Source organism: Drosophila mojavensis, unplaced genomic scaffold (genome assembly GCF_018153725.1).
Source record: "Drosophila mojavensis isolate 15081-1352.22 unplaced genomic scaffold, ASM1815372v1 contig_80, whole genome shotgun sequence".
NCBI lineage: Eukaryota > Metazoa > Arthropoda > Insecta > Diptera > Drosophilidae > Drosophila > Drosophila mojavensis.
The window spans coordinates 5,890,358-5,915,482 of record NW_025318906.1 but is presented as its reverse complement, the minus strand read 5'-3'; the positions used below and the strand labels follow the sequence as shown (position 1 = coordinate 5,915,482).

General features: G+C 37.7%; 2 protein-coding genes across 2 annotated transcripts in view; one reads left to right on the top strand and one right to left on the bottom strand.

The window, feature by feature from the left end:
- Positions 1 to 25,125, top strand: part of LOC6578881 — a 104,665-nt gene that overhangs the window by 30,248 nt on the left and 49,292 nt on the right. Inside the window, 8 exon segments of the mRNA XM_044011095.1 lie at positions 192 to 383; positions 3,886 to 3,994; positions 4,147 to 4,252; positions 5,908 to 6,024; positions 6,370 to 6,615; positions 7,001 to 7,192; positions 8,410 to 8,535; positions 8,635 to 8,781. Coding sequence (XP_043867030.1) covers positions 192 to 383; positions 3,886 to 3,994; positions 4,147 to 4,252; positions 5,908 to 6,024; positions 6,370 to 6,615; positions 7,001 to 7,192; positions 8,410 to 8,535; positions 8,635 to 8,781 — 1,235 coding nt within the window.
- On the bottom strand, positions 12,438 to 13,582 carry LOC26527360. Its single transcript, XM_015163358.3, has 3 exons — positions 13,192 to 13,582; positions 12,998 to 13,121; positions 12,438 to 12,651 (listed from the first exon to the last, which is right to left on the bottom strand). The coding sequence occupies exons 1-3, from the start codon at positions 13,504 to 13,506 to the stop codon at positions 12,542 to 12,544; spliced, it is 549 nt and encodes a 182-aa protein (XP_015018844.1). The 5' UTR covers positions 13,507 to 13,582; the 3' UTR covers positions 12,438 to 12,541.

The following is a 25,125-nucleotide window of genomic DNA, read 5'->3' as shown; positions in this document are numbered from 1 at the left end:
CAGTAATTTTATTTGCATTTTTATTTCCTTTCGAATTTGAATTTAATTCATTTACATTTTGCTTTGAATTAATTATTGAGTTTGAGTTGAATTTAATTTTTGTGGTTACTCTTTGATTGTTTTCTTTTGAATTGAATTGTTTTTGTTGCGGTTGGAAATATTATTAATAAGCCTTCGTTTACTTCGCACAGATTCTTTGGGAAAATCTTCAAGTGGTCGAAGAAATCGTAGTTTCTTCGGGTGGAGGGGACCACACGGTGGTTCCCTTAGCCCACAGGGCAGCATGGCGTCCTATAATGGCATACTCAAGGACTACAGTCACAGCAGCTTGAATGAGGCTTTCAAATCCCAGAACAATGTCAACTTTAAGTTAATTAAAACAGGTGAGTGAAATAAATACACATATCTATATACATATATTAGCAGCCTGCGAAAGTTTTCGTTTCGCTGTCTATTTTCATGCTCAAATGAACACTTTGTGTATTGTGCGTGTGTGTGTGCGTGTGTTGGGGAAGAAATGTTGTGTGTTTTATTTGCAAAAGTTTTTTGATTGTTTTGACTTTGTGCTCCGTGTCTCTACTGGTATTTTATGTGGCTTTCGGTTTATGGCTTATTGATATCAATCGCAGCGCGTCTTTGTGCTCAGCATACCTAGTGATTGTGCCATAAATCTATAGAATTGATGTCGAACACGTTTTCAACTTGCTGCCCTATAAATAACGCCAGCTTAGCATCTGGCTACCATAGCGATATGTCCGCTTTACAGCTTAAGGCGCACACATTTCTCTTCATATGTGTAGTAGTGCCGTGTGTTGTAGTTGCCTTTGCTGCCCTTTTTGAAGTTTGTTACAACTTTGTGCACATGCTGCATTGACTTGGCCAGCTCTGATACCCTGTAGACACTGTTGATTGTCGGCTGGCAAATATCAAAGCGAACAGCTGGCAAATACTTATCATGCATGAACGATGCGAACATGTAATTTATTTATTTTGCTGGCTTTTTCTTTTTCAATGGAATTTTTGTTTATTATTTGTCCCACTGCCATGAGGAGTCACACAAAAATATGTTTTTTAATGCGCAGCACTGAAAACAAATCAAAAGTCCTGACAAAAACAGCGAACATGCTGTAAATATGAAGATATTTGTAAACAATATGAAAAGTCTGCAGAGAATCTCTATAGAGCATGGAGATGGTATGGCATAATACGATTGATTTGATGTAAATTGAAGGAAACCTGTGCAAATGAAATATAGTTAGAGATGGTCATCAAAATGCGTGAATTTAATGAAAATTTTGTGGAGGAAATTTTTTCAAGAAAATAGTAAAATATGATTGAGAATATTTTTCATATGAATTCAGCTTTGATACAAATTTGTTATTGGAATTTGGATTCGATATAGCAAAATACTGAATTTTTATTGGAGTTTTTATGTAACATAATGTGTAATGGAAATTGACTAAACAAGTTTATAGCTGTAAATTTAATTGCAAGCGCAGTGAAGCAAAATAGTTGAAAATATTTGTTATATTCATATGTGTACATTATTTTTATTTTTTTTCGCCACTGCACTTGCAATTAAATTTATATATATAAATTTATAAAAATATTTCATAAAATAAAAATATTTCATTGGTTAAAATACTTGAAAAATTTGTAAAAAAAAAAAAAAGAAATGTAGATTTAAATGTTTAAATTTAATATAAATTTTCAATTTTCGCAACAGCTGCAAATATGTCTCACACATATAAATCTAATTAAAAAATAAAAAGTTGAATGTGTAGCACAATATTCTTCAGTTTAGAGCAAAAGGTCTGTTTAAAAAGTTTCAGGAATGTTTAAATTCCGTGGGTTACGCATGTATGAGACTCAACATGTTAGTACATTAAGGCAACATGTGTGGCCACTATGAATGCTTTGTTAGTTTTTAGGGAAATATATTTTAAAAAATATATATATAGTTAAAAACCTTTAAACAGCTAATGTAGTGAATAAAATAGAGATAAAGTGAAATTTAATATCAAAAAAAAGTTTTGAGGAGATGAAAATAAAATGAAATAAATATATACAAAGAGAAGCCTTCATACATAATGATATTCTTTGAGCAGACCTCGTCTAGGATAGTGTTTAACAAAAATTAAATAATGTATTATAATGATAATCTCCCAGATCAACTCAATCATTACCAATGCCGCCTCCAGCCGCATACCCATTAGTTTACAGGGCATCTGTGCAATGGCAACTGGTGCCTCATATTTGGTCTTGTTTGTCTTCACTTGTCGGAAGGACGCACGAGCATAACTTTTGACTTGTGTCACTAAAAGTTACACAGCCTGTTTGCCTGCCAAAGCACAACATATACTCGCAGTGCGCCAACTGAGCAGAAACTGCACAGAAACTGCTCAGAAAATTGCATTTGCGTTGCCCGTTTGCAATTTCAACTCAGCTCAGCTGCGAGAGTTGGACTGGGTGAAAAAGTTTTTAATAACATTTCGTTGTGCGGCATGATTTGACTTTGGGCGGCGGCCGAGTGCTGCCGCAGCTGACCCAGGTATCGATGGACCTGATTGCAATTTCCGGCAGCAGAAGAAACAAACCATATACTTAGTTTAGCTGACCACAAAGGCGAATAATGTCTTGAGTTGAATAAGCCAAGTGTTAAATTGAAATGCAGTTAAAGTGCGCTACAGCTTGTTGGCGGCTGCTGTTGGTCAATAAAACGGGTTTATGCCAGGTGACAGGGGTCGGGTTGGCTAAAAGTTAAAAGCCACTGCAGATTCTTAAATATATATGTATATGTATGCATATTGAAACAGTCGTAAATGTGATGGATTACCACGATGACAGACAGTTCTCTTAAGCGAGTGTGTGTGTGCACACTGTACAGGTCGTCTGTGGGCGGGCTATTCCCGCCCTGTTTTTACGAGGCATCCTTTTTACATTAAGTATACGCATGCCAAGGCTCAGCATCAATGTATGTGTGTATGGGTATGTGTGTGTGTGTGTTTGGTGTAAAGGCCTTCGAGTAGTAAAGATTTGATTAAATCCTTAGTTGAAACATTCAACTTTCAGTTTAAGTGCATTTGAGCCTGAAGTTGGCGCGCAAGCTTTGAGCAAACGCTTCACTTAATAGTTTTCTAGCTGCTAAGCTGCAGCCATGTATATGTGTGTGAGTGTGTGAATGCATTCTCTACTCAACACTAATGCACTTTGCCGCTGAAAATCAAAGCATTTTGCTGCTGCCGTTGCCCATTTAGCTAAATGCTTAAAGAAATCTTTAAAGCCGACTAGAAAAACATTCACCTTGCTTTAAATTGATTAGAGTAATACAATAAATACTATAGAAAAGGAAAATATTTTAGGTTGCTTAGCAGATGAATTAAGCGCATTTTACTAATTCCATTATAATAATTGTCCGGGAGTTGGATTGAATATTTAGTTAGCAATTTGCAAACGAAATTCAAACATTCGACATTAAGTATGCGCCCCGTGTGCTGTGAAGGGCTTTGCCCCTGCTCTTTGCAAAAAATCTAACCCTATAAAGAGCAGAACGTAAAACGTAAATCCAAAATGCTCTCATCTCTCGTCCTATTCTCGGTCTATGCAAATTGAGCGCTGTGAGGCATATTCAAACTAGTTTTTGGTTAGCTATTTGATATTCCAGTCGTTCACACAGCGTCCAAACTATCGACGCACATATATAATTGAGTTAGGTATTTGAGAGAGGGGGCTGTTTGTTGTGGCCTACACTATAAATAACTAATCGAATCAACTTTTAAATTTATTAACACTAAAATACCAAAAATTGTAAACTAATTATTATTAATTATTGATGGAAATTTTTGTATTGCTTTCATTAACATTTTCGATTTGCTTTCATTGCAGTATCCGATTTCAACGAATCACTCTCCCAATTGTATGAGGAACATGCAACTGCCCTTCAGACTCTAGTATCCAATTATCGCAAAAAGAATGCCGAGCTGCGCAAGGAGAGGTATGTGAGCCTGTCAAGCATACGAAATTCAATGGATATTTTTTAATGATATGGTTTTTATTTTTGTTTGTGCTTTCATTTTCATTTTCAATTACAATTTCATTTTCGCTTTCATTTTTGTTTTCGTTTTCGGTTTCGTTAAATGTTGACAGACCCGCCTGCCATCTGGCCATCTTTCAGGCATGGGAAACATTCCTGCAGGAAACGGAAACCGACTCGCAGGCCTGCAACGATGTTGCCAGCGTCCTCAGCCGCCAGGTGAGAGAGCATTTATATACGGTGTGACTGTGTGTGTGTGTGTGTGTGTGTGTGTGTGTGTGTGTGTGTGTGTGTGAGAGTTGTTGACAGTTAAATGGATTACTCGTGTTGACCTCAATGAAAACATAAACCGAAAAACCAAAAAGACCCCAACCCAACCATTTTACGAGTGCAACGAAAATAGATTGTTGCTGTCATAAGCGTTAATTGAATAATGGGCCTAGTTAAATCAATCGCGGGCTATTCAGAGCATTTCATTATGTGTATATTTGTTACATTTATGCATGCGTATGTTACATGTATACAAGTCAACTAATTACACTTAATGTGCCGAGCGCTTGGGGTTGGCTATTTAAGTGTGTGTGTGCGTTTGCCTGTGTGTGAGTGCGCGTGGACTATTCCTGTGTATGTGCGCCCTGGGAATTCACAAGTGTAATTGAAGCGACGCATAATGTCATCACTTTTTTTTTTATACACCTGCTATCTATAGATTAAAGGGTATATACTGCTGTTATGGAGATATGGAGAGATAGCTTCTAATTGCTATACTTATATCTCTGTTCGGCTATACTATTTAAGGTAGTCGTAGTAGTTAGCTCTTTTATCGTTGCTTTATATACCAAAATTATCTTATTTTATTATACATTTTTTTTTAGCTATAAAACGAAGTGTTAGGCATGTAGTAAGTGTGTCAAAGTATGCTTATCTGAATTATGCATATATGTATATCAAGCAGAGGCACTGTAGTCGAGTGTGTCCTTCCCCTGTCATATGTTAAGCAATTTGTTTAAACGTATATATATAGAATTCTATATACATGTACATATATATATACATCACACTCATACATAGTTGCACTCAAACATGCTACTTCACATTTAATGCCCTCACATTGCTTCTTCTTCTTCTGAACTGCACATATACGATGCACGCCTCGTTGCATTTAACGACCGCCCCGCTCTTCTTTTATAAACTCTATGAAAAATGCTTTATTGAATAGCTTAAGTGTGAATGGGTCTGAATTTATGAGTTATTTGCATAAAAATAGTGGACAAAGTTTCCGTCTTTAAACAATGAATTCCCTTTAACTTATAGATGAATTCGATCTAGAAAATGATGAAATTTCTATATCTGCACGAGGTTCAGGGTTTATACATAAACATAGAGATCTAGTACAACTGAAGTGATTCAGTTGAGAAAAATACAAAATCAATGAAAATAGTTATAGGTATCTAGCTATAAAATGAAGAGAATGTCATATAAAGAGAATATTTCTCACTCCCATTTATTCCACAGTCAAACCCAGGATATTTGCTAGTCGCTCACATACCGATTACAATTTCATTCTAATTTGTTTTTTATTGTAAAACATTTTGTTATATATTCGTTTATGGCCTGTGTTTTGCTTCTTTTTTTCGAGCCATTTGGTTTTCATTAGCATTTTGCATGATGATTTGCATTTTGGCTTAAACAAAACGTGGGGCGAGGCAAAAAATTATTAAAGACTTTAACGGGCAGAGCGAACGGGCAGATGAGTGTGTGTGTGTGTGAAAAGACATCAAAAACAATTTATTTGCCTATTATAAATTAATTAAATTCTCTTTTATATCCTTTGGTATTTTATATTTTATATTTGGGTTTTTTTTTCTTCTCAGGTATCTCGGCCCATGCTGGATAAATCCTTTCATCGCAAAGTTCAAAGTCGCAAAATCTTTACGCACAGGGAGTCTTTTGAGACTATAATCGCCAAGACTGAAGAGAAGCTGTCAAAGGTGCGTTAACCAATAAAGCAACAACAACAAGAAGGGCATGCAACATTATTAAGTGGCATGCCAAGTGCGTCTTATTAATGAGCTGCACTTAATGTTGCCAAGCAGTTGTTGGCTTATTAAGTGGCGCAGCGTGTGTCAACAATAATTGTGTATGCTGGCAAGCAGAAAGCAGCTTAAAGCCACAGCCACACATACACACATATACACTCACACATGTGTGCGCATTCAGCCATTTATATTACGTATACGCCATGCTGCCGCTTGTCCCTTGACAATTGCCTCTGTATTGTTTTCCTTTTTTCTGTATTTTTTTTTCGTTTCCTTTTTGGGCTATTTGTTTTGCAGTGTCGCCTGGACTACAAGCAATGCCATCTGGCACATAGGCAAAACCCCAGCCAGCACTCGCTGACCGAATATATCGATGCGCACAATGCGTACGTGCAGCAGTTGCATGCTACCAATGGCATGCTGGAGGCCTACCATTGCGACACATTGCCCCAATTGATGCAGGAGCTGGAGGAGATACACAACGACCTATGCAACATTGTTTCCGATTCGTTGCAACAGGGCGCCGATGTAATTGCCGCCAAGGTGAGTTCGCATTATCTGGATTTATGGCTACGTGCCGCAATTTGTTGCAACTGTTGCCAGCATCAGCAGTATCTGCAGCAGCGGCAGCAGCAGCAACAGCAGCAGGTGGTTGCTCGACACAATTTCCAGCACTGGAATTTGCTCGTGGCTTAATTTGCACTTGTCGTGGAAAACAATTTCATCACCATTATAATAATTGCTCATAATTGTGTCCAGGTGCGCAAATTGCGCCCGGCAATTGCCCATAATGTTCGCTGCGTGCGAACAGACATCAAAAACACATTTTCATTTATATAACAAAATAAATAATACCCTTAGCTATATATATGTATGTGTATGTGTCGATATGTATATTCATGTCTAATTGCTTTACATGTATTTGCAGGCCACGGACCAGTCGCGGCGCTACGGCTGCCTGGCCAGCCAGTGCAGCGCCGTCCAGCCACAGCAGGATCTGCTGAACTTTGTCCGCCTGCTGGCGCAGCCATCGCAGGCTCAGAAGGTGCCACGACGCGTCTTTGCCCCACCTCAAGCACAGCAGCCGGGCGAACCGGCCGACGAGGCAGCTGACTACAATGTAAGCAAATGCACCATGGGATATTATAGTTTATTTTAATAATATATAATATTCAAGTTTTGCAATATACACACGAGGATAGCCAGAATTATTATGAATATAGGATAGAAGACTTAGACGGATAAGTTAAATAGCAAAAATAATTTTGTATTTTTTTTTTTTTTTTTTTTTATCAGCATTCGCAAGCTGAATGAAATAGAAAGACTCAAATGACATAAAATACAGAATTGCTTGGAATTCATTTATTAAGAACTTTATGCCAAATTTATTTAATTTCTTTTAGCCACTCAAGCGAACATGAATGAAGAAATATAGATATATATTTTAAATATTTTTAATATTTTTTAGCCATTCAAGCGAACATGAATGAAGAAATATAGAAATATATTTTTATTATTATTTATATGTAATTTAATTTTAATATATTTTTATTATTATTTTTATATTGTAGTTTAAAGATTAATTTATAAAATTATTTCTTGAAGCTATATTTTACATTTTTATTCTTATTTTTATAATTATATTTTATATTTTTATTCGTATTTTTATAATTATATTTTATATTTTTATTCGTATTTTTATAATTGTATTTTATATTTGTATATAGAATTTATTTATTTGTTTTTTTTTTTATTAATTTTTTGTATATACAAAAATTTAATTTTGATAAATATATAATAACTAATTTTTTTGTTTTTTTTTTCTTTAATAAATATATGTATTTATTTTTTTTAGTTTATATATTTTTATGTTAGTTCATATACGCCTATATTTATTTGGGTAGTATTAGTTCAATACATTTTCATACAACCCTTGTACTCTTCAATGTTAAATGACAAATCTCTGACAGTTTATGAGCGCTTGCTGTAAGCTCAAGAGAACTTAAAGCTCATTAGCAGCTTAACAGTTGAACAGAGTAAGAATGCTCTCTTCAGTTACGCATGAATAGCACTATAGTCGATATCGTTCATAATGTAGAAGTTATGAGTTACGGAACCGCTGAAAATACAACAGAAAGAAGATAAATTGAAAGGATATTTAAAGTAATACAATAAACTTGTATTCTATTCATGATTGTCATCATTCCATTTTTGACTGAACCACGGACTGATCACCTAATAAATAATCTCTCAAGTCTCAAGAGACTCTTTTCAATGAAATGCAATGAGTAAACTCTAATCCTTAAGGACACTCTACTCTCTTCAACTCATACACAGGAGATGACGCCAATTTTGCGCAACGAGCTCGTCTTTGACCGGCACTCGACGCTGTCGCAGCGCTCGGCGCTGGAGTCGCTTAAGCGTGAGTCCATTGAATTGGAATTGCAAATACGTCAGCTGCAGGTGTGTAACAAGCTATCATATATATATATATATATATATGTACATGTGAAATACCCTTACTTACACATACTTATATATCTATGTATGTGTTTCTTGCAGGACTCCATCGATGCGCTGAATCGCACACAAATGCGCGGCATTGAGGGTCAGCTGTACAACAAGGTTAACGAGCTGCAGGAGGATTTATCCATGAAGAAATTCGATTTGCGCGCCAAGCAAATACACCTGGCTGCCATACGAGCACAGGTGAGTTTTAGACCTCTTTACCGTATGGAAAAGCTTGAGTTAGCTTAGACAACTACACGAGCTTTAAGCTTGCTGAGTTGCCATAAAGTATGCAGCTTTTTGTGGCAGCTTTTTCTCAGCTCCTGTGGCACCTGTTGGATGTGCACCCAAAGCGAGCTTTTACAACTAACGAAAAGTTCTATGAAATGGGCATCGCACTCTCTTGGGAGAGAAACTAAAGTTTCTAGTCTAAACTACATTGGCTTTCATTTGTGTTGTGAGACAGTGCCACATAAAAGTGTGTGTGCACGCTTCAAAGTACACATGCACCGAGCCCACGCACACGCACACACACACATACATACCTACTACCTGTATGTAGGTCAAACAGCTGTCTTTTAGGTTTTGCCATTCAGTTCTCCAGTGGCTCTCAGTGCGCATGTCTCACATATTCGTTTATAATGCTCCCAGAATGCTGTGGGAGCACAACTCCGGAAGGACGTAACGTGCTTCGTTCGTTTAGTATTGCGATAGAGTAGCTAGCGTCTGGTGGTCAGACAGTGTCCTGTGTGCAACAATAACAATTCGACGATGTCTTCGCTAACACGTGCCTGAACATTTCATGCAAATTAACAATTATGCGCTGAGTGTCTGTGCCTGTGCGTGTGCGTGTGCGTGTCCGTGCGTGTGTGCATATTTTTTTGTGTGCCACTGTGCGTATGAAACTAAATGATATAGAATTGTTTGTTTGTTTGTTTGTTGGCACTAAACTCGAAGCTCGCACAGCTGTTTCGGCTCGGCTAACGAAAGAGTGAGAGTAAGAGTGAGTGAGAGTGGAGAGCGCAGCGTTGCCAGATCGTCGTCGTTGTCATAGTCGTCGTTGTCGTAGTCGTCGTTATCGTAGTCGTCGCTGTCGTCTGCTGTTTATAAAAGCAACGTGCTAGCCTCGCACCAGCTCAGTCACGTGCCTGCATCTGAACGTTGCTGATAACGCGCGTCGAGCCAACAAAGTCGCCTTTGTTGTTGCCTGCCTTTTAGCTGTTGAGTGATCCGCAATTCGTACGACACCACCACCAGTAACAACAACAACAACCATAACAACAACAACAAATTAAAGAAAAACAAAAGCATCGCCTTTGATTGGCTGGCATAGCTCGTGTCCAGAAAACTATATATAGATATATATAGAGATATAAATACTGTCTATCCATGCGAAATGCTCTGGCATTCGTTCTAGTCGAAGGCGTTGTCCCCACATTAACAATAACAACAACAATCAACAATAACCAATTACCAACTACCAATTACCAATTTATCCTTAGACAATATAAATATATGTATATGTAATAAATACATTTGATAGAGGCGCAGTACAGGGCAGGCTTTTGTGTTCAGATACAAAATCGAATAAACCTAAACTCTATCTATATCAAACTTGATTTGAGCGTAAGTAAAGAGCAACCAAAATACATATGTCGTTGATCAACGGCAAACAACACCAATTAAGCAATTAACTAACGTTAGAGGCAGCGCATATTGTAAAATAAATCTATACATATTTCAATTAGCTTTCTATCCAAAACTAAATCTAAATCCAAATAGCACGCATACGCACCGTGCGCCGCAAACGTTACAATCTGAACAGTATGAAATTCCAAATTCAATTAATTACTAATTTGTAGCACTGTCGCAAGTTTTCTTCGATACATTTTGCCTGCTTTCCGTATTAATCGTAATTAGTGCATACAACTAACAAATATAGTCGGTTGACTGAAACCATAAACTTGGCTAAAAAGACAATAAGAATATATATATACACACACACACACGTACACACGCTTGTTTAAAATTCTTAGCAGATATCGCAATAGCAATAGCTAGAACTACATTTATCTCTTATCACACACACACACACAAATAGCATCTAGTGCCTAACTATAGATATACTATATATAGTAACAAATGTTACTTACTCTCGCTAAACTGTACTGTAAATAGCACAGCTAATTAAACTAAACTAAGCCAACTAGTAGTTAACACTATAATAATTTAATAATTTAATTAACAATAATATTCCCGCTCGAATGAACAACTCCGTTTGCAAACGGCATTTGAAGGACTCGCTAGCATAAATTGGAGCATTTGCCTTTCAATTAATAATAATTGTTGTTGTTACCTCGCCGTGTGTTCAGACCATCGCTAAGCAATAATAATTCACATAAACATACACACACTTACACCCACACACATACACACACACTAATCACTAATCACTAATCTAAAAGTAAAGTAAAGTAAAGTAAAGGAATAATACAAAGAAAAAACAGTGCACCATGCGCGTTATCGTACTCAAAAAGAATCGCACTAACAAACGCGGCACGCCCACGGCAACTGCCACGCGAGAGCCGCCAAAAAAATCGTACGCAAAAGTAAGAAATTCGTATTATCTCGTTGCAATTAACAATTGGATTTATTATTTATCAAAGTGCTTGAGTTGAACTGATATCGAAATGCTCTTTCCATATCTAATTATAATGATTAGTTAAGAGAGATTGCATTGAGCCACCATCCACTGTCTAATACTCGTTCGTAATTTGCAGATAGTTGACTTTGATAAAATTTTAATATTATTTATAGATCCTGTCTGTTGAGTAGGTCAAGGTTCAAGTTTAGTTATACTCGATTTACCACTTGAAGATAGAGGAAAATGATAATAAATAATAATTTTTATATCTACTTATATCGATATTTCATATTAATATTAAACGACTTATTTTTGTAATGCTCCTATTTCCTAACTTCAATAGAATTACTGGAAATAGTTAAAATTCTTAAATTAAAACTGAGTTTAATATAATTTGTTATGCAAATTAGAGTATAATATTTACCGATATATAACTCTCGGAAGAATCCTCCATACTAAAACATATCGGAATGAACTCGAGTATAAATAACAAACTTAAAATTATCTATAACCAACTCAATATACTTTTTTATTGAGTATTAAAAATTATTGCGTATTAAAAATAATTATAAGAAATAATTAAAATAATATGAAACAATTTAATCTTTCATGAAGACAAAAAAAAAATATATATACATATATATATATGGAAAGAGCATGTTAGCTTCGTTCTAGCGAAGATACAAGTTAACAAACGATCAAAAAATAATATATTTAAAAAGAAATTAAGACTATTTCACTATATTTTCATTAATTCATTTGATTATGCAATTTTTACTCTGTCTAAAATTTGCCAGTGCAATCAATTTTTGAGTAATAAAACAGGAAAGCAAAACAATGAAAAAATGAAGGGAAATGCAAATATAATTTCTATTACAATTTCCATTACAATTTCCGCGCAGTTGCATTGCAATAATAACGAGAAATAAAATTCAATGTGAACTAATATTTTGACACCATTATCACAATAGCATGTTTCAACTAATACTAATTCAATTTAATTACAAATCTACAACAATAACAAAACTGCATTTGTACATATTAGAACAAATCAAGTCTAATTGCATAGCTCAAAGATTGGTTGTAGTGGTCGGAATTATGGCATGATATAATTATAACAATAACAATATCTCTTTACTTTGTATACATATCTAATACGAGTATATCTAATCTAAGATTTAGCAATTAGTCGTAGTGATATGGAAACAATTGCTTGAGAAACTGCATCAATGAATCTTTTATTTCTATACCATTAAATCAAATCAAATGTCGAATGCCACATATGTTTACCTCGCAGACTTGAGACGAACCGAGATCCTAGACTTCGCTAATCGTAAAGAGTACTTCGAGATCCTCGTCAGTCTCTTCTCTGCGTCCCATGTGCATATAGTAGACTAAGCCAATCCCCAAAAAGTATCCTTGAAGAGCTGAAAAAATTAAAGTAGTATTGTAAAATAAATTCAATTTTTCGAAGATCAGAATTTTGAAGGGAATAGATTTCTTGATAGAAAGATCTGTTATATAACACTATAGACTAAAGAATTTATATATATCAAGACTGATAGCTCTTGCAAAGCAGCTGTCGAAAAATCAGCTCAAAAATAGCGACAAAATAGTCTATTTCATTGCATTTAGTACGGCATTTCACAACACTGGTCACAAATGTACAGTTAGCAGCTATTTTCAAATGTATTGTTTACTTCAGCCGTTGGTTTTTATTGCTTTTTAGAGCGCCTAGTCTGTCCGATATAGATAATATCTTTATTCACTCACCCGATATGAATGTATCCCATAGCATAGTATCGGATCTACACCCAAAGACCTGCGTGTAGAGCAGGAACGCCACAATGCACACTGCCATCACAGAAATCCAAATCAAGACACATATCTTGCGTTGCTATAGGAATATATCTATATGTATATATATATATCTATGGCAAAGGTAAAATCGTAGGCGTAATACTCACAAAGACAACGCCGATCAACAGCAGATGGGAACAGAAGAACGCAATGAGGCCAAACAATATATTGAGCTCGGCATTCTGTTCGATCGGTTTGCTATGCGTCCATCGGGGTGGCGATTTGTCATCCCTGCCATATAGTTCGCTGCAGCCCTGGTACATCTGCCATAGACCCAGAATATTTTCGAATACCACAATAAGCTTGCAGCCCAATTTCAGGCTGAAAAAGTAACAGCACGTCGTCACACGGAGCATGGCATAGTGAACGGCATTCAGTTCCTGACGCCATTGCCGGCCCTGCATTAAATTTGGAATAGACATTGAAATCGATATCGAATTGGCTTGACGAAATTCCTAAGCACAATATAATTTGTACTCTGTTCGAAATATCGTAGAAAAGGAGAAGAAAGCGGCCTACTTTGATTGTATTCAGCTGCTTTTGATGAAGTTTTTGTGCAATTTCCTCGACGAAAATTAAGTGCACAAGCGAAAATCCAATTTGATTTATTTGTTTGGCGCAGCGAAAATGAGAACAAAAATCTCTAAAACAATTCAATTTTTCAGCTTCAACTCTCACTCACTCTTCCTCGCTCTCTCTCTCTCCCTCTCGCTCTCTGTCGCTCTTTTGCTCATACAGTTTCTCTTTCCATTTGCCAGCTAAGTTCATGCCTCTGGCAGCTGCCTCGTGCCTTCTGCCTTGTACCACCCCGTCGTGGCACAATCAGTTGGCCATAAGCGAAATTCCTTTTAAAAGCATTTTTCGAATTGTCTTGACTCGACCACTTGAACTCTGTGTCCATTGCCTAGGCCGTCCAGTCACGGCCCTTCCTGTGGCCGCATGCCATTGTGGTTGAGCGTGGCGCGCGCTCTAGTCCTGATTACTTACTTGGGCGGTCCCTTTTATGTCTAATGCCCTTCAGTTTGGCCATGTCATCGTGGCACAATAAGTGACAGCATATTGGATTTAAATTAAGTTGCATAACATTTCATAATTTGTATATATCAAATTCGTTTGGACACACATTTCACTTAATTAAATTGTTCAAGCCAAAAGCCAAAATGAAATATTTTTACTCAAATGAAATTCTCAACTTAATTTGTATTTTATGCAATTATTTAATTTGCCAATTGCAGCAAAAATGATTTAAATTTTTAATAGTTGCTCGTTTTTGTTGCTCTTGCATATTTAATCACTTTACACACTTTTTGAATTCACATCTGCGGTGTTTCATAGTCGGCGTAACTAATTGAACAAAGATATAGTTTTGATAGCTATTGCTAGGACTTTTACCAGGATATCCATTGAGAATATTTTTGTGTGCTTATAAGTCTTGCCAAAACTAACTAAATTCTTGATTTTCTTTATCGTTAATCTAGCCATGCTTGGTAGAATGAATACAGAGCTTAACAACCACTTAGGCAGCTTTATTTACCTCTTAGATTTTTGCTAAACTTTCACCGACAAGCAGCTTAGACTAGCTGAGCAGCGATAAGAGCGTTAGGATTATGATTTTCAGTAGAAATTAGCGGCTATATTTGGAAGCTAGATAAAACATATTTAATATATAGATATATGTATATATGGCCGCCTTATAGTTACAGAATTTTAAACTGCTGAAAATGCAAACTACAAAGCTCTTTAAAAGGCCTTTCAAAATGTTGTTTATATCTTTCTTAGTCACTTGGCTAATTTCGACTTATATATACCTATTGAATACATCTAAAATTCCTCTCAAGACTCTCATCAGCTTCTTATTTACTCAGTTTGCTCCAATTTGATTCTCTTGTGAAATTCATTTCCTGCTGCACAACAGCCTTAGACCACGACCTGCCTCAACAGTTGCAGAGTACATATTTGCGGATTGAATAAATATCGAGTTTTAAGAATTGCCAAAGCATGCGTGACATTTTAATAATGCTGGCAAGTCAAGTGCAAAATATTTCACCATTTTGCAGATGGTTTATTCGAATTCCTTGTAAAATTTCAGCTTTGCGCTCAAAAGTATGCTACGAAAAATGTCGGCTGAAGACATTTTATTTGTGTACGGGTCAGCCACAGAGAACAACACATGCAGATGAAATGAATATTTTTTTTTTTCGGCTACTCTGTTGACAACTATTTGAAGTTGTGGGCGTGCGCACCGAAAAATGCCCCTTTGGCTGAAATAGATTGAAAGGGCGGCCGAGGTCAAGAGTCGTGCACCTAAAAGGGTTAATTTTAAATTTATTGCGTCGCCCCTTGTTACATATGCCTCCAAATCCATGCGATGGGACCGGTTAACATAAGGCGTAGGCGTTGTCCAAAATGCTACAACACCAATTTACACACACACACACACATACACAGGCAGCTAAATTTATGTAACGTGAGCTGAGTCCTTTGGGAGCGACCTGCATGACGGCTATGACATGGCGATATTTCTCTGTTGCTGCCAGGACACGTTATCTGGGCAACTGTTGCAGGCACAGCCCAGCGCCCAGCGCTCAGCTCCAAGCCGGTCGGTGGGCGTGGCTGTACTTTATTTTATTGCTTTAATAAATATAAAATGCGCTGCGCTCTATCTCGCACTCGCTCGCTATCACCCATCCTATCCGGCGCTCACTCGTTCGCACATTTTTCCACATTACCCGAGTTAACGGCATAGTTTGTTACCACAATTAGCAGCAGTAAGCGGGGCAGTGCTAGGCTGCATGTATGTGGGATTGTGGGCGTACTTTGTTTGGGGTTGACAGCACTCAATCTTGGGCATCGCACTTAATTGGGCTCGGCTAAATATGTTGCCACATAAGTAAAGATGATTTTCTTGTTGTTTTTTTTTTTTTTTTTTTTTTTTTGATGCTGCCGCTGCTGTTGCTGCTACATAAATTTTAATTAATCATAAAAATGCGCATCAAAATGGTGCGCAGGTTCAGACGCGTATTGTTTATGCCCTTTGTTCGCTGTTGTTGCTGCTGTTGTTGTTTATGCCTAGCGCACGCTGTCCTGAGATATATTCATATTCGTATTTAATAATAAATCACAAGATGCTGCCGCCTGGAGGTCGCTGGAACAAACAACGCCAGCCATGCCGTGGCTACATTCATTTTGCTTAGCTGCTGGGACAGCAGAATGTGTTGCAACGTTTGATTTTCATTAGCATTCACACACACCCACACACACATACACATACACATACACAGAGAGCAACATGGCGCCATAAAAGGATTGTTTGGCGGCTAAGAAAATTTAATTAAAGCCATCATGGCATTGTGCATGGCTCGTAGCCTGCCTTAACCTTGGCTTCACAGACTCTCTCCTCCTCTCTTTCTCTCTCTCTCTCTCTCTCTCTGTCAATTAATCAGCCACGCAGCAGCCACGCCATTTTTATCAAAAGGATGTTCACATCAACTAATTTGCTGAATTTTGCGGCGTGTAAATAATTATTATATGCCTGCATTTCCTGTCCACCTTCCTGCTGTCCTTCCTGTTGTTCATTCGCGCACAACTATCGCTAAAATGTGGAAACGTTTGATTCTACACTTGTTACAAAGGGAGCACTTTGAAATTATAATGAATCCTATTACGTGGCGTTGTGCTCGCATAAGCAATAGATCGAATATAAATTATTCCTAACATATTATATATTGATTTATGTTAACAATGCATTCAGTTGGAGCTGAGATAAAGGTCGCTTCAGCTTTGTTCTACAATAAAAAGGAAAGTTAATGTTGAATATTTCATTCGATTTATTCCATAATGCATTAAGTTGAAAATTCGTATGAATTTTATTTTGTAGAACTTTAAAATGAAATAACAATTTAATTCAATTTCATAAAATTTTTATTTCATTTTAAATTCCTATAAAATTCTAATTAAGGTAACCCTTTAATTTATTACATTATTCAGTTTTATTAATCGAGGAAAATGGAACAATGTTAAAAATCAAAATTATATAATGGAAGGATTATTAATTTGTTTAGTTATTTATTTTTATTTAATTTATTTCTTTTTTTTTTTTTGTGAATTGGCGAAATTTCAAGTCTAGAAATTTAATAATATTTTATAGATAGTTTAAAGTATAAACCATGAAAAAGAACGGGCAACAATTTGGTTGTGATAAAATGGTGCAAAATTGCCAAGTTTGAGCGTACGTAATCCCTAGTCGAATACTGCTCTCAACTTCAATTTAAGCTCAACTGCAAGATATTTTTGGCTATAGTTAAATATGTGTCAGAAGTTGTGAACTTTACCGAAACTTTATCATAGTAGAAAGATTTTTTTTTGGTGTGCAATGCAATTGACATAATCTATTTTATATTTTGATAACATTGCAGATAAGATTTTGCATGCACTCCAAAAACCAGTCGTTACACTGAGAAAAAATCCTTTTATGCCCATAAAATTGTTCAATTTAACATGAAAATATATACATACATATTTTATATGCTTGGTAAGGGCATTTAAGGTACATTGTTGCGCCTATTCATGCTTGTTTTTATATACCTATTTTGTGTTCCTCCTCGCTCTCCCCCTTCCTCTCTCGCTCTCACACTCTGTCGCCCACTCATTCATTGTGGCTGCTGTTCGAAGTTGATAAATATTTAAGCGTAAATCTGAACAGAATACTGTGCAGAGCTCTTAGTGCAAAGCAGCTGCTTTTATGGTTATTTTGCTGCTGCTGCTGCTGATGTTGTTGTTGTTGTTGTTGTTGTTGCACCCACAACAGCACTTGGCAGACAGATTTGAGCAGCTTGGATCAGCCGAGGAGAGCCGAGACAGACAAGATTTCAGTTCAAGAATTTCGTGAACGCACGACAAGTGCCGCATTTTTGGTTTCTTGTTATATATTTATATTTTTTGTTGTTCCTCCAGAGAGCGAGAGAGGGGGAGAGGGAGCTAGAGCGCTGAGGGAGTCGGGCCGCATTTGTTGGCAAAGTTTTCTGGCTGTTTTCATTCATTAAAATTTCATTTGAAAATCAGCCAAAATGCTGCCGTAATCCTTGCTAGCCATTTGTTTTGTTTAGCCAAAGCACATTGTCTTGGCACTTGAACAAACATTTCTGTCAGCAAAACTCTCCCCTGATAGACATTTGTCTATGTGTGTGTGTGTGTGTGTGTATGCTTGTGTGCGTGTGTTTGTGCTAAGCTTGTTGTATAATGTTTAGCTATAGCTCCTACTTCTGATATTTCTCATCTTCTGCTTGACTTTTTGAGATACCAATGCCATATTTCATGCATTTAATTGCAGCGCTTCTTGTAGCCAAGTGCGTTTTATTTGACGTTCATAGTTTATGCCACCTCTTTTTTTTCTGTAGATAAACAGCAAGAGAGCTCGTTCGAGATGGAAAAGCGGGATAAAAATAGTAAGGCGCACAACATTGTTTGACTTGGCAAAGATTCGCCTCGCCTTCCCTCCGTCCCTCTCTGTCGCTCTTTCTCTTTTTGCTTTTGCTTGTTTGCTTTGCTGTGCTGCTGCTGCTGCTGCTGCGCTGTTTTGTTCTGTTCTGGTTTACACTTGGCTGGTTATCCCTTCAAAGCACTTTGGCAGTTAAACCGTAAAGATGATAAATGCGAATGTCTTTCAATTTGAGTTCTGCTTCTGCTGCTCAGTGCTTGGTGCTCGGTGCTTGGCGCTTGCACCTAGCCTCGTTTGTTGGATACCCTCGAAATTTATGGTTATGCCAGTGACCCGAATTAGGCCAACAACATTTTGCATATTTTTTTCCTTTTGCGCTGCTTTCTATTTCTCTGCTCTGCTCAGCTCTGCTCTTCCTGATTGACAGCCCAATGTCCGCCCACAACTTTTTGGTGGACTGGGGGCGGCTCTTAAATACGGCAAAGTCACATTAATCAACACTTAAACGTTTAATTGCCGCACATTAATCTTGGGGCAGTTGCCCAACTGCTGCTCTACTCCTGTGCCTTCTGCCAATTGTCTCTGTTTGTGTTTGTCTCTCTCTGCCTCCCTTTCTCTCTCTCTCTCTCTGCCTCTCTCTTTGTGCTTCTCTCTCCATCTCGCTGTCCGCTTTTTTTCGTGTTCTGTGTGCTACCCACAGCCACGCCCCCTTTTGTATGTTTTTGTCATTTAGCAATTAACTTTGCGCCTTGACTCGCGCCCGTGGCTCATAAACACGCCTCCCGCCCCCGTCCCGCCGGGCTGCGCCAAAATTTTGCGGCACGCCGCTTGTAAATATTGATGAGGCTGATGCTGCGGCTTCCGCTGTGGCAGCAGCAACGCCTCAGCGTGTGCTCGTTGATGGACTCTTGCCAAAATGATGTTGCAGCTTATGCTGCTGGCACGCAGCTGTCGCCGTTTTTGATTGAAATATGAGACCGAAACTCAGCCGCAGCCATGCCCCAAACAAACAGCCAGCCAAACCAGCCAGCCAGCCAGCCAGCCAGCCAAACAGTCAACCAAGCAAGCAACCTCCGGTTACCCCACTGAAAGTCAAAGCTGTGCAATTGAGTTAATTAATTTTCACGTTGACATTTCATTCGTTGTATATTTAATGAGCGGGTGTCGCTTTCCGGCCTCGCCCACACTCGCGCCCAATTTCCATGCATATTTACATATTTGCATAGCCAGCCATATATCCATACACACATACATACATATTGTATGTAAATACTTACATCGCTTTATGCGCCCACACAAATGGGATGTTGTATGCCGAACGAGCTCTGTGTCTGACTCGAAATCTCTCGCTTGCGCTCCCTCTCTCTCTCTCTCTCTCTGTCTCCTTTGTTGCTTTGTTCACTTTTTACTTTTGCAAAATATTGTAGCAAAGTTAAGCCCGCAGCGCGAAGAAAATATAATTTCATTTTTCCCATTGCATATCCAATAAGCAGGCTGCAGAGCCAGTGCCAAGCCCAGGCGTTACTTCAGATGTCAAACTTATGGCAACAGCAAACATCAAGGAAAAGAAAAAAAAATAACTGAAACAAAATATTGGCAAATGTGTTTTTGGTTTGATAAATAGAAGCTTAGTCGACTAGAAAATACTCTTGCTTTGAGATGAGCTTAGATTTGTATTAGAAATTTTATAGTTCTATAAATGTATTTATTTATAGTTAAATATTGTAGAGCTTAATAGAAAATTATTGAATAAGTTTATTTAAATTTTAAAGTATTGGCATCTGGAAAGAGCTAGAAAGGAGTGTTAGCTACTTATAGCAAGCTCAGCAATAGTCTGAGCACCAGTCAGAGATGAGCAGGTGAGTTGAATCAAACTGGCAAACAGCTGGCTCAACTCGACTACATAATAATCTGCTTATCTTTGAGCTTAGAATGGAAATGTTTATAAGCTCTGGGTTGAGTTTGAGTTATTGAAAAGTGTTTAACATGCAAATTCTTAGATATCAAGTTTATAGTCAATCCAAAAAGCGTCTTCTTTTATTAGACATCTTCTAATTGCAAAAAAAAAATAAATAAAATTATAATAATAATAATAATAATAATAATAATAATAATAATAATAATAATAATAATAATAATAATAATAATAATAATAATAATAATAATAATAATAATAATAATAATCATAATCATAAATAAATAAATTCAATTTAAATAAATTGATAAGTAAAATCTTTTTTTGTCTCACAAATTTCTCTGTCAGTACCTCGATATATTTTCAAACTTATAGATCTTCTCCCTACAAATAAACTTATTATATATAATTGCCATTTATTTTCTTCTAAAATCATCTTTATAGATTTTTATTTATAAATTGCTTTTTAATTTCTATAACTCTCTTCTTTTAACGAATAATTATTCTTTATCTCTAGAAATTACATTCATAGCCATAGTCTCCCACAGCCTCTGCAGCAGCTGCAGAGAGAGGGGAACTGCAGTGTATGCCCAAGTCAGGCACTGCACAATGATATAACACTGTTATGTCTATAAATTGACTTGTAATATACCCACCAAACCATAGCAAAATATGAATATCTATATTTATATATATTTATGTATATGTATGCCTAACTGTATGTTTATATAATAGCATTTGCTGTCCGCATAATCTATGCAACGCCCTGGCACTCGCCACTTGCTGCTGTTGCACCTCTCAACTGCCCCAAGCACTCGCTCCCTCTCTCTATCTCTATCTCTATTCTATATTTCTATCTCACCCTCTCAGTGATTCTCACAGTTGTTTCGCACAGTTTCTCTTTCATTGCGTTGTTGTATAGCAGTGTTTGGGTTTTGCCATCAAAGGCAAAAACTTTGACTATTTGCCTCGGCACTTGTCTTTTATTTTGCCTTACACTCGACTACATAGCTGCTGTTGCTGCTGCTGCTGTGCCGTGCCAGCCTTCGAGTCCTGTTGCATACAGAGTTTTTATTTTCCGCTTTTTCAATTTTTATTTATGCAAATAAGTTTTGCACTGCCTGCTGCTAGAGTTGTTGCTGTTGTTGTTGCTGTAGCTGCTGGGGTGCTGCTGGTGCTGCTGTTGCTTATTGTACCATGCCGACTCACACAACCCATACACACACACACACACACTCGCACACACCCGCAGACATTCTAGTATTTTTTGCGGCTTTCGACTTTGCTGCTTTGTTGTTGTTTTATATTTTGCGCTTTTTCCCCATGTATAGAATGAAAAATCACGTATACGCCGCAGCAGCCGCATTTGTGTGGTCAATAACTATTGCATACTTCGCGGCGCTCGCTGGTTTTTTCCTTCATTTGCTTTCATTTAACCCCATATGGAGCGCCGCATATGGCATATATATGCATATGCAACGCAATTAACATGAAACCATTTGAAAGTCAACGAGCAGCGCGACGAGTCGCCACATTTCCATATTCACTCGCACATTAGGCAGCCAAATCACTGAGCGGGAGAGAGGGATGGCGAGTGAGAGAGAGAGAGGGACGAGGCAAACTCAACTGAAAATTTAGCTGCGCCTCGAAAGTCATGAATTTTTATTGCTGCTGTCGTTAGTGCTTTGCATACATTACTCAAAGAGCGTGTGTGTGTGTGCGTGTGTGTGTGCGTGTCACAGCATTTGCAACAGTGCAACATGACTCAAAGTGCAACAAAAATTTGTCGCCAACAGACGAAATCAATGAAAGAATTACGCTCGAATCGCTCTTTGGCCGTTTGGTCAGTTGGTCAGGTGCGGCACACGTTGTTGCTGATTGGGCTTGGTTAGCCGAGGGGCGGGGTTTTGGGGGCAGCAGTAAGTGCTAAATGATGCCACGTGCGGCACATGGACAAGCAATTTTGCATTTGTCCGTTATGTGGGCAGGGAAGATGGATTAAGGGAGGCCGCTGCCAATGCGACACCATCAATTTGCAATATATCAATACAAAGCGGTGCTCTATGTATGCGTGTGTGTGTGTGTGTGTGTGTGTGCTTTGGGAGTGTACATATGAAACCCGTGTGTCATTTAATCTTTGCAGCTGACTGCCAGTTGCTGTGACAACTTGATTGCAAGTCCAACTACAACTCACGCTTTTGGCAGCTTGGCAGTTGATAGTTTGGCAGGTGCAAAGGTAATGGGCAGAGAGAGAGGGAGAGAGTGAGACAATGGGTAGTCAGGGAGTTGGGCAAGTGCTGTAGAGTTGCTGGCAGTTTGCTTTGTACATATCGGCTGTCACGTAGCGTTGTTGCAGCTGCACGGAACAGCACTATAACAGCACGGCACGACAATATACGGCACGGCAGGGCACAGCACGGCACGTTTCGGTTTCAATTAAAGCATCGTTACTAGCCCGCAAATTCGGCAAAGTTGGCAGCAACATAAGCTTAGCTCCGCGCACTACTTCGAGTTGCACTTTTCGAATGCACAAGAAGCACATGTTGAAAATACAATAAATATGAGCATGCCAGTCTCTGTGTGTATGTGTGTGCTTATATATATGTGTGCCTGTGTGTGTGTGTGTGTGCACAAGTGCAAGTGTTACAAGGCCAAAAGTTTTGCAGCATTGGCACAAAACGCGCAGCACGTGGCCTCTTCTTTTATATATTTGCAGGTTTTACTCGCTTACATATCTCTCTCTCTCTGTGTGTGTATGTGTGTCTGTGTGCGTGTGTATTTGTGCGTGGGCGTGTCGCATTTAAGCCTCAAATGCGCCTTGGGGTAACCATCTTATGGGCAAGTACGTGGCTGGCTTTAATGGAAAACGAACGGAAAATCGCTTTTAATGGAAAAAAGTATTTTGCCTCTATTTTTTTTTTTTTTTTTGGTCTTTTTCTTCAGATCTTTTCTCTATATACCCTGGTGTTAAGTATGTAGCTGGGATTATTATATTTAAAGTGGTTTTTCCAATGCTCGCGCATTCCGGTTTTATTATTTTTAATGAGGTAGCATTGAAAGTTGCGCTGGAATTTTAGCAAGAACTCGCTTAAAGTGGGTTACTCAATAACCATAAACTTAATGTGGATTGCAGGTGTTAACGGTGTTGTGGTTGGGTTTGTGAGTTGCCGATTTGTGTATAACATTATGTTAAATATTATATGCATAACATAAACTCTAACTATACATATGTTAACTGTTAACAAATGTTATTTTTGCCAGCTTAACGGAATTTTATGTAAACATTCATGTTAACAATTTGTCTCTCAATAACATATGTTATGTGTCTAATTGAGACACTTAACAGTGATTGGCAATTGAATGCTCTTATAATGAGCTTAACAGTTCAATAATATCTATTGCTTTGCAACACTGGCTGAATAGTATTGGAGAATATCAAAGTGGACCACGGACAATTGTTTCATATTATACTCTTATAATTGCTTATCATTTATCATTATTCATTGCATTTATATCTATCAAATTTTATAGTGTTGGAAAACATCAAAATTATGAATTCCGTATACTATACAAATGCATATAAATAAAATGCATATTAGGTATTTATAAAGATTTTTATAAGGACTTATATCATTTTTTGATTAATATTTCAGTCTGTAGTTTATCAGATTGTAGAGAGCATCTCTGGGTCCATCATTCATTTTCTAATTTTCCGGTCTATTTCTGCTTATTTTCTGCTGGCGACAGCTGCATTAATTTGCCTGTCATGACTTTAGCTTGGCTTATGCCACACGCTGAAGCCTTTTGCCTCTCTTTCTCTCGCTCACTATCTCACGCTCTCGCTCTCTATCTTTCACTCTTTTGCTGCTTCTGTTTCCATTTGTGTTTTGCTTAATTGCATTTCTTTAAGCAGGATTGCAGCCCTATAAATGGTTTAACATTTGCAATCAATGTTGATTGCTGCAGCAAAGGAATCGAAATGCATTGTAAGCTCTATCTATAGACCAAAAGCAACTTAAGAGAGTCGAGCTGGCTAAAATGAAATGATATGGTTATGGCCAATATAGCTGACAGCTATATGTAAACACATACATATATATATATATATATATATATAGATGACTATGTGTGTTTGTGTGTGTTTGTGTGTGGGTGGTGTTAGCACAAATATTTTCAAAGAAAACATTTTGCTTTTCATGCTGCCAACTCATTCTCATTCTGTCTCGCTCCCACTCTCTCTCTCTCTCTCTCTGTCTGTCTGTCTGTGGGTACAAATTTTAAACGGCTCGTGCGTTAAACTCATTGGCATGGAATTTTAATTGGATGATTTTGTAGTGCAGGCCACGTGCCAATTTGATGGCATGTTATGAATTCAAAGTCCAAATCAAGCGTGTGTCTGTGTGTGTGAGTGTGTGGGTGTGGCCGTGTGAGTTGTGCTTGGCTTTAAGTGCAATTTGCGAGTCCTGGACAAATATTTTAGTATGGCCTCAAGATGCTGTCGAGCCATAGATAAAGCTACTAAAGTGTAAGCGTGGGCGATAAGTTCACAGCCACAACAAAGCACAACAGCCAACACACATTGACAGACATTAGGGCAACAGCCACCCCTCTCTCTCTCTCTCCCTCTCTCTTCCCACCTCTGCCCTATGTTACTCTCTATCTAGCTCGCTAGCATTGCGTACGTGTTGC

What these genes read in the sequence shown, in the direction of transcription:
- LOC26527360 (XM_015163358.3), bottom strand. Translation starts at nt 13,506, where the DNA reads ATGTCTATTCCAAATTTAATGCAGGGCCGGCAATGGCGTCAGGAACTG. An exon ending in TGTTGATCGGCGTTGTCTTT is followed by an intron (nt 13,122 to 13,191) that starts GTGAGTATTACG and finishes ATATTCCTATAG; the next exon opens with CAACGCAAGATATGTGTCTT. An exon ending in ATGGGATACATTCATATCGG is followed by an intron (nt 12,652 to 12,997) that starts GTGAGTGAATAA and finishes TAATTTTTTCAG; the next exon opens with CTCTTCAAGGATACTTTTTG.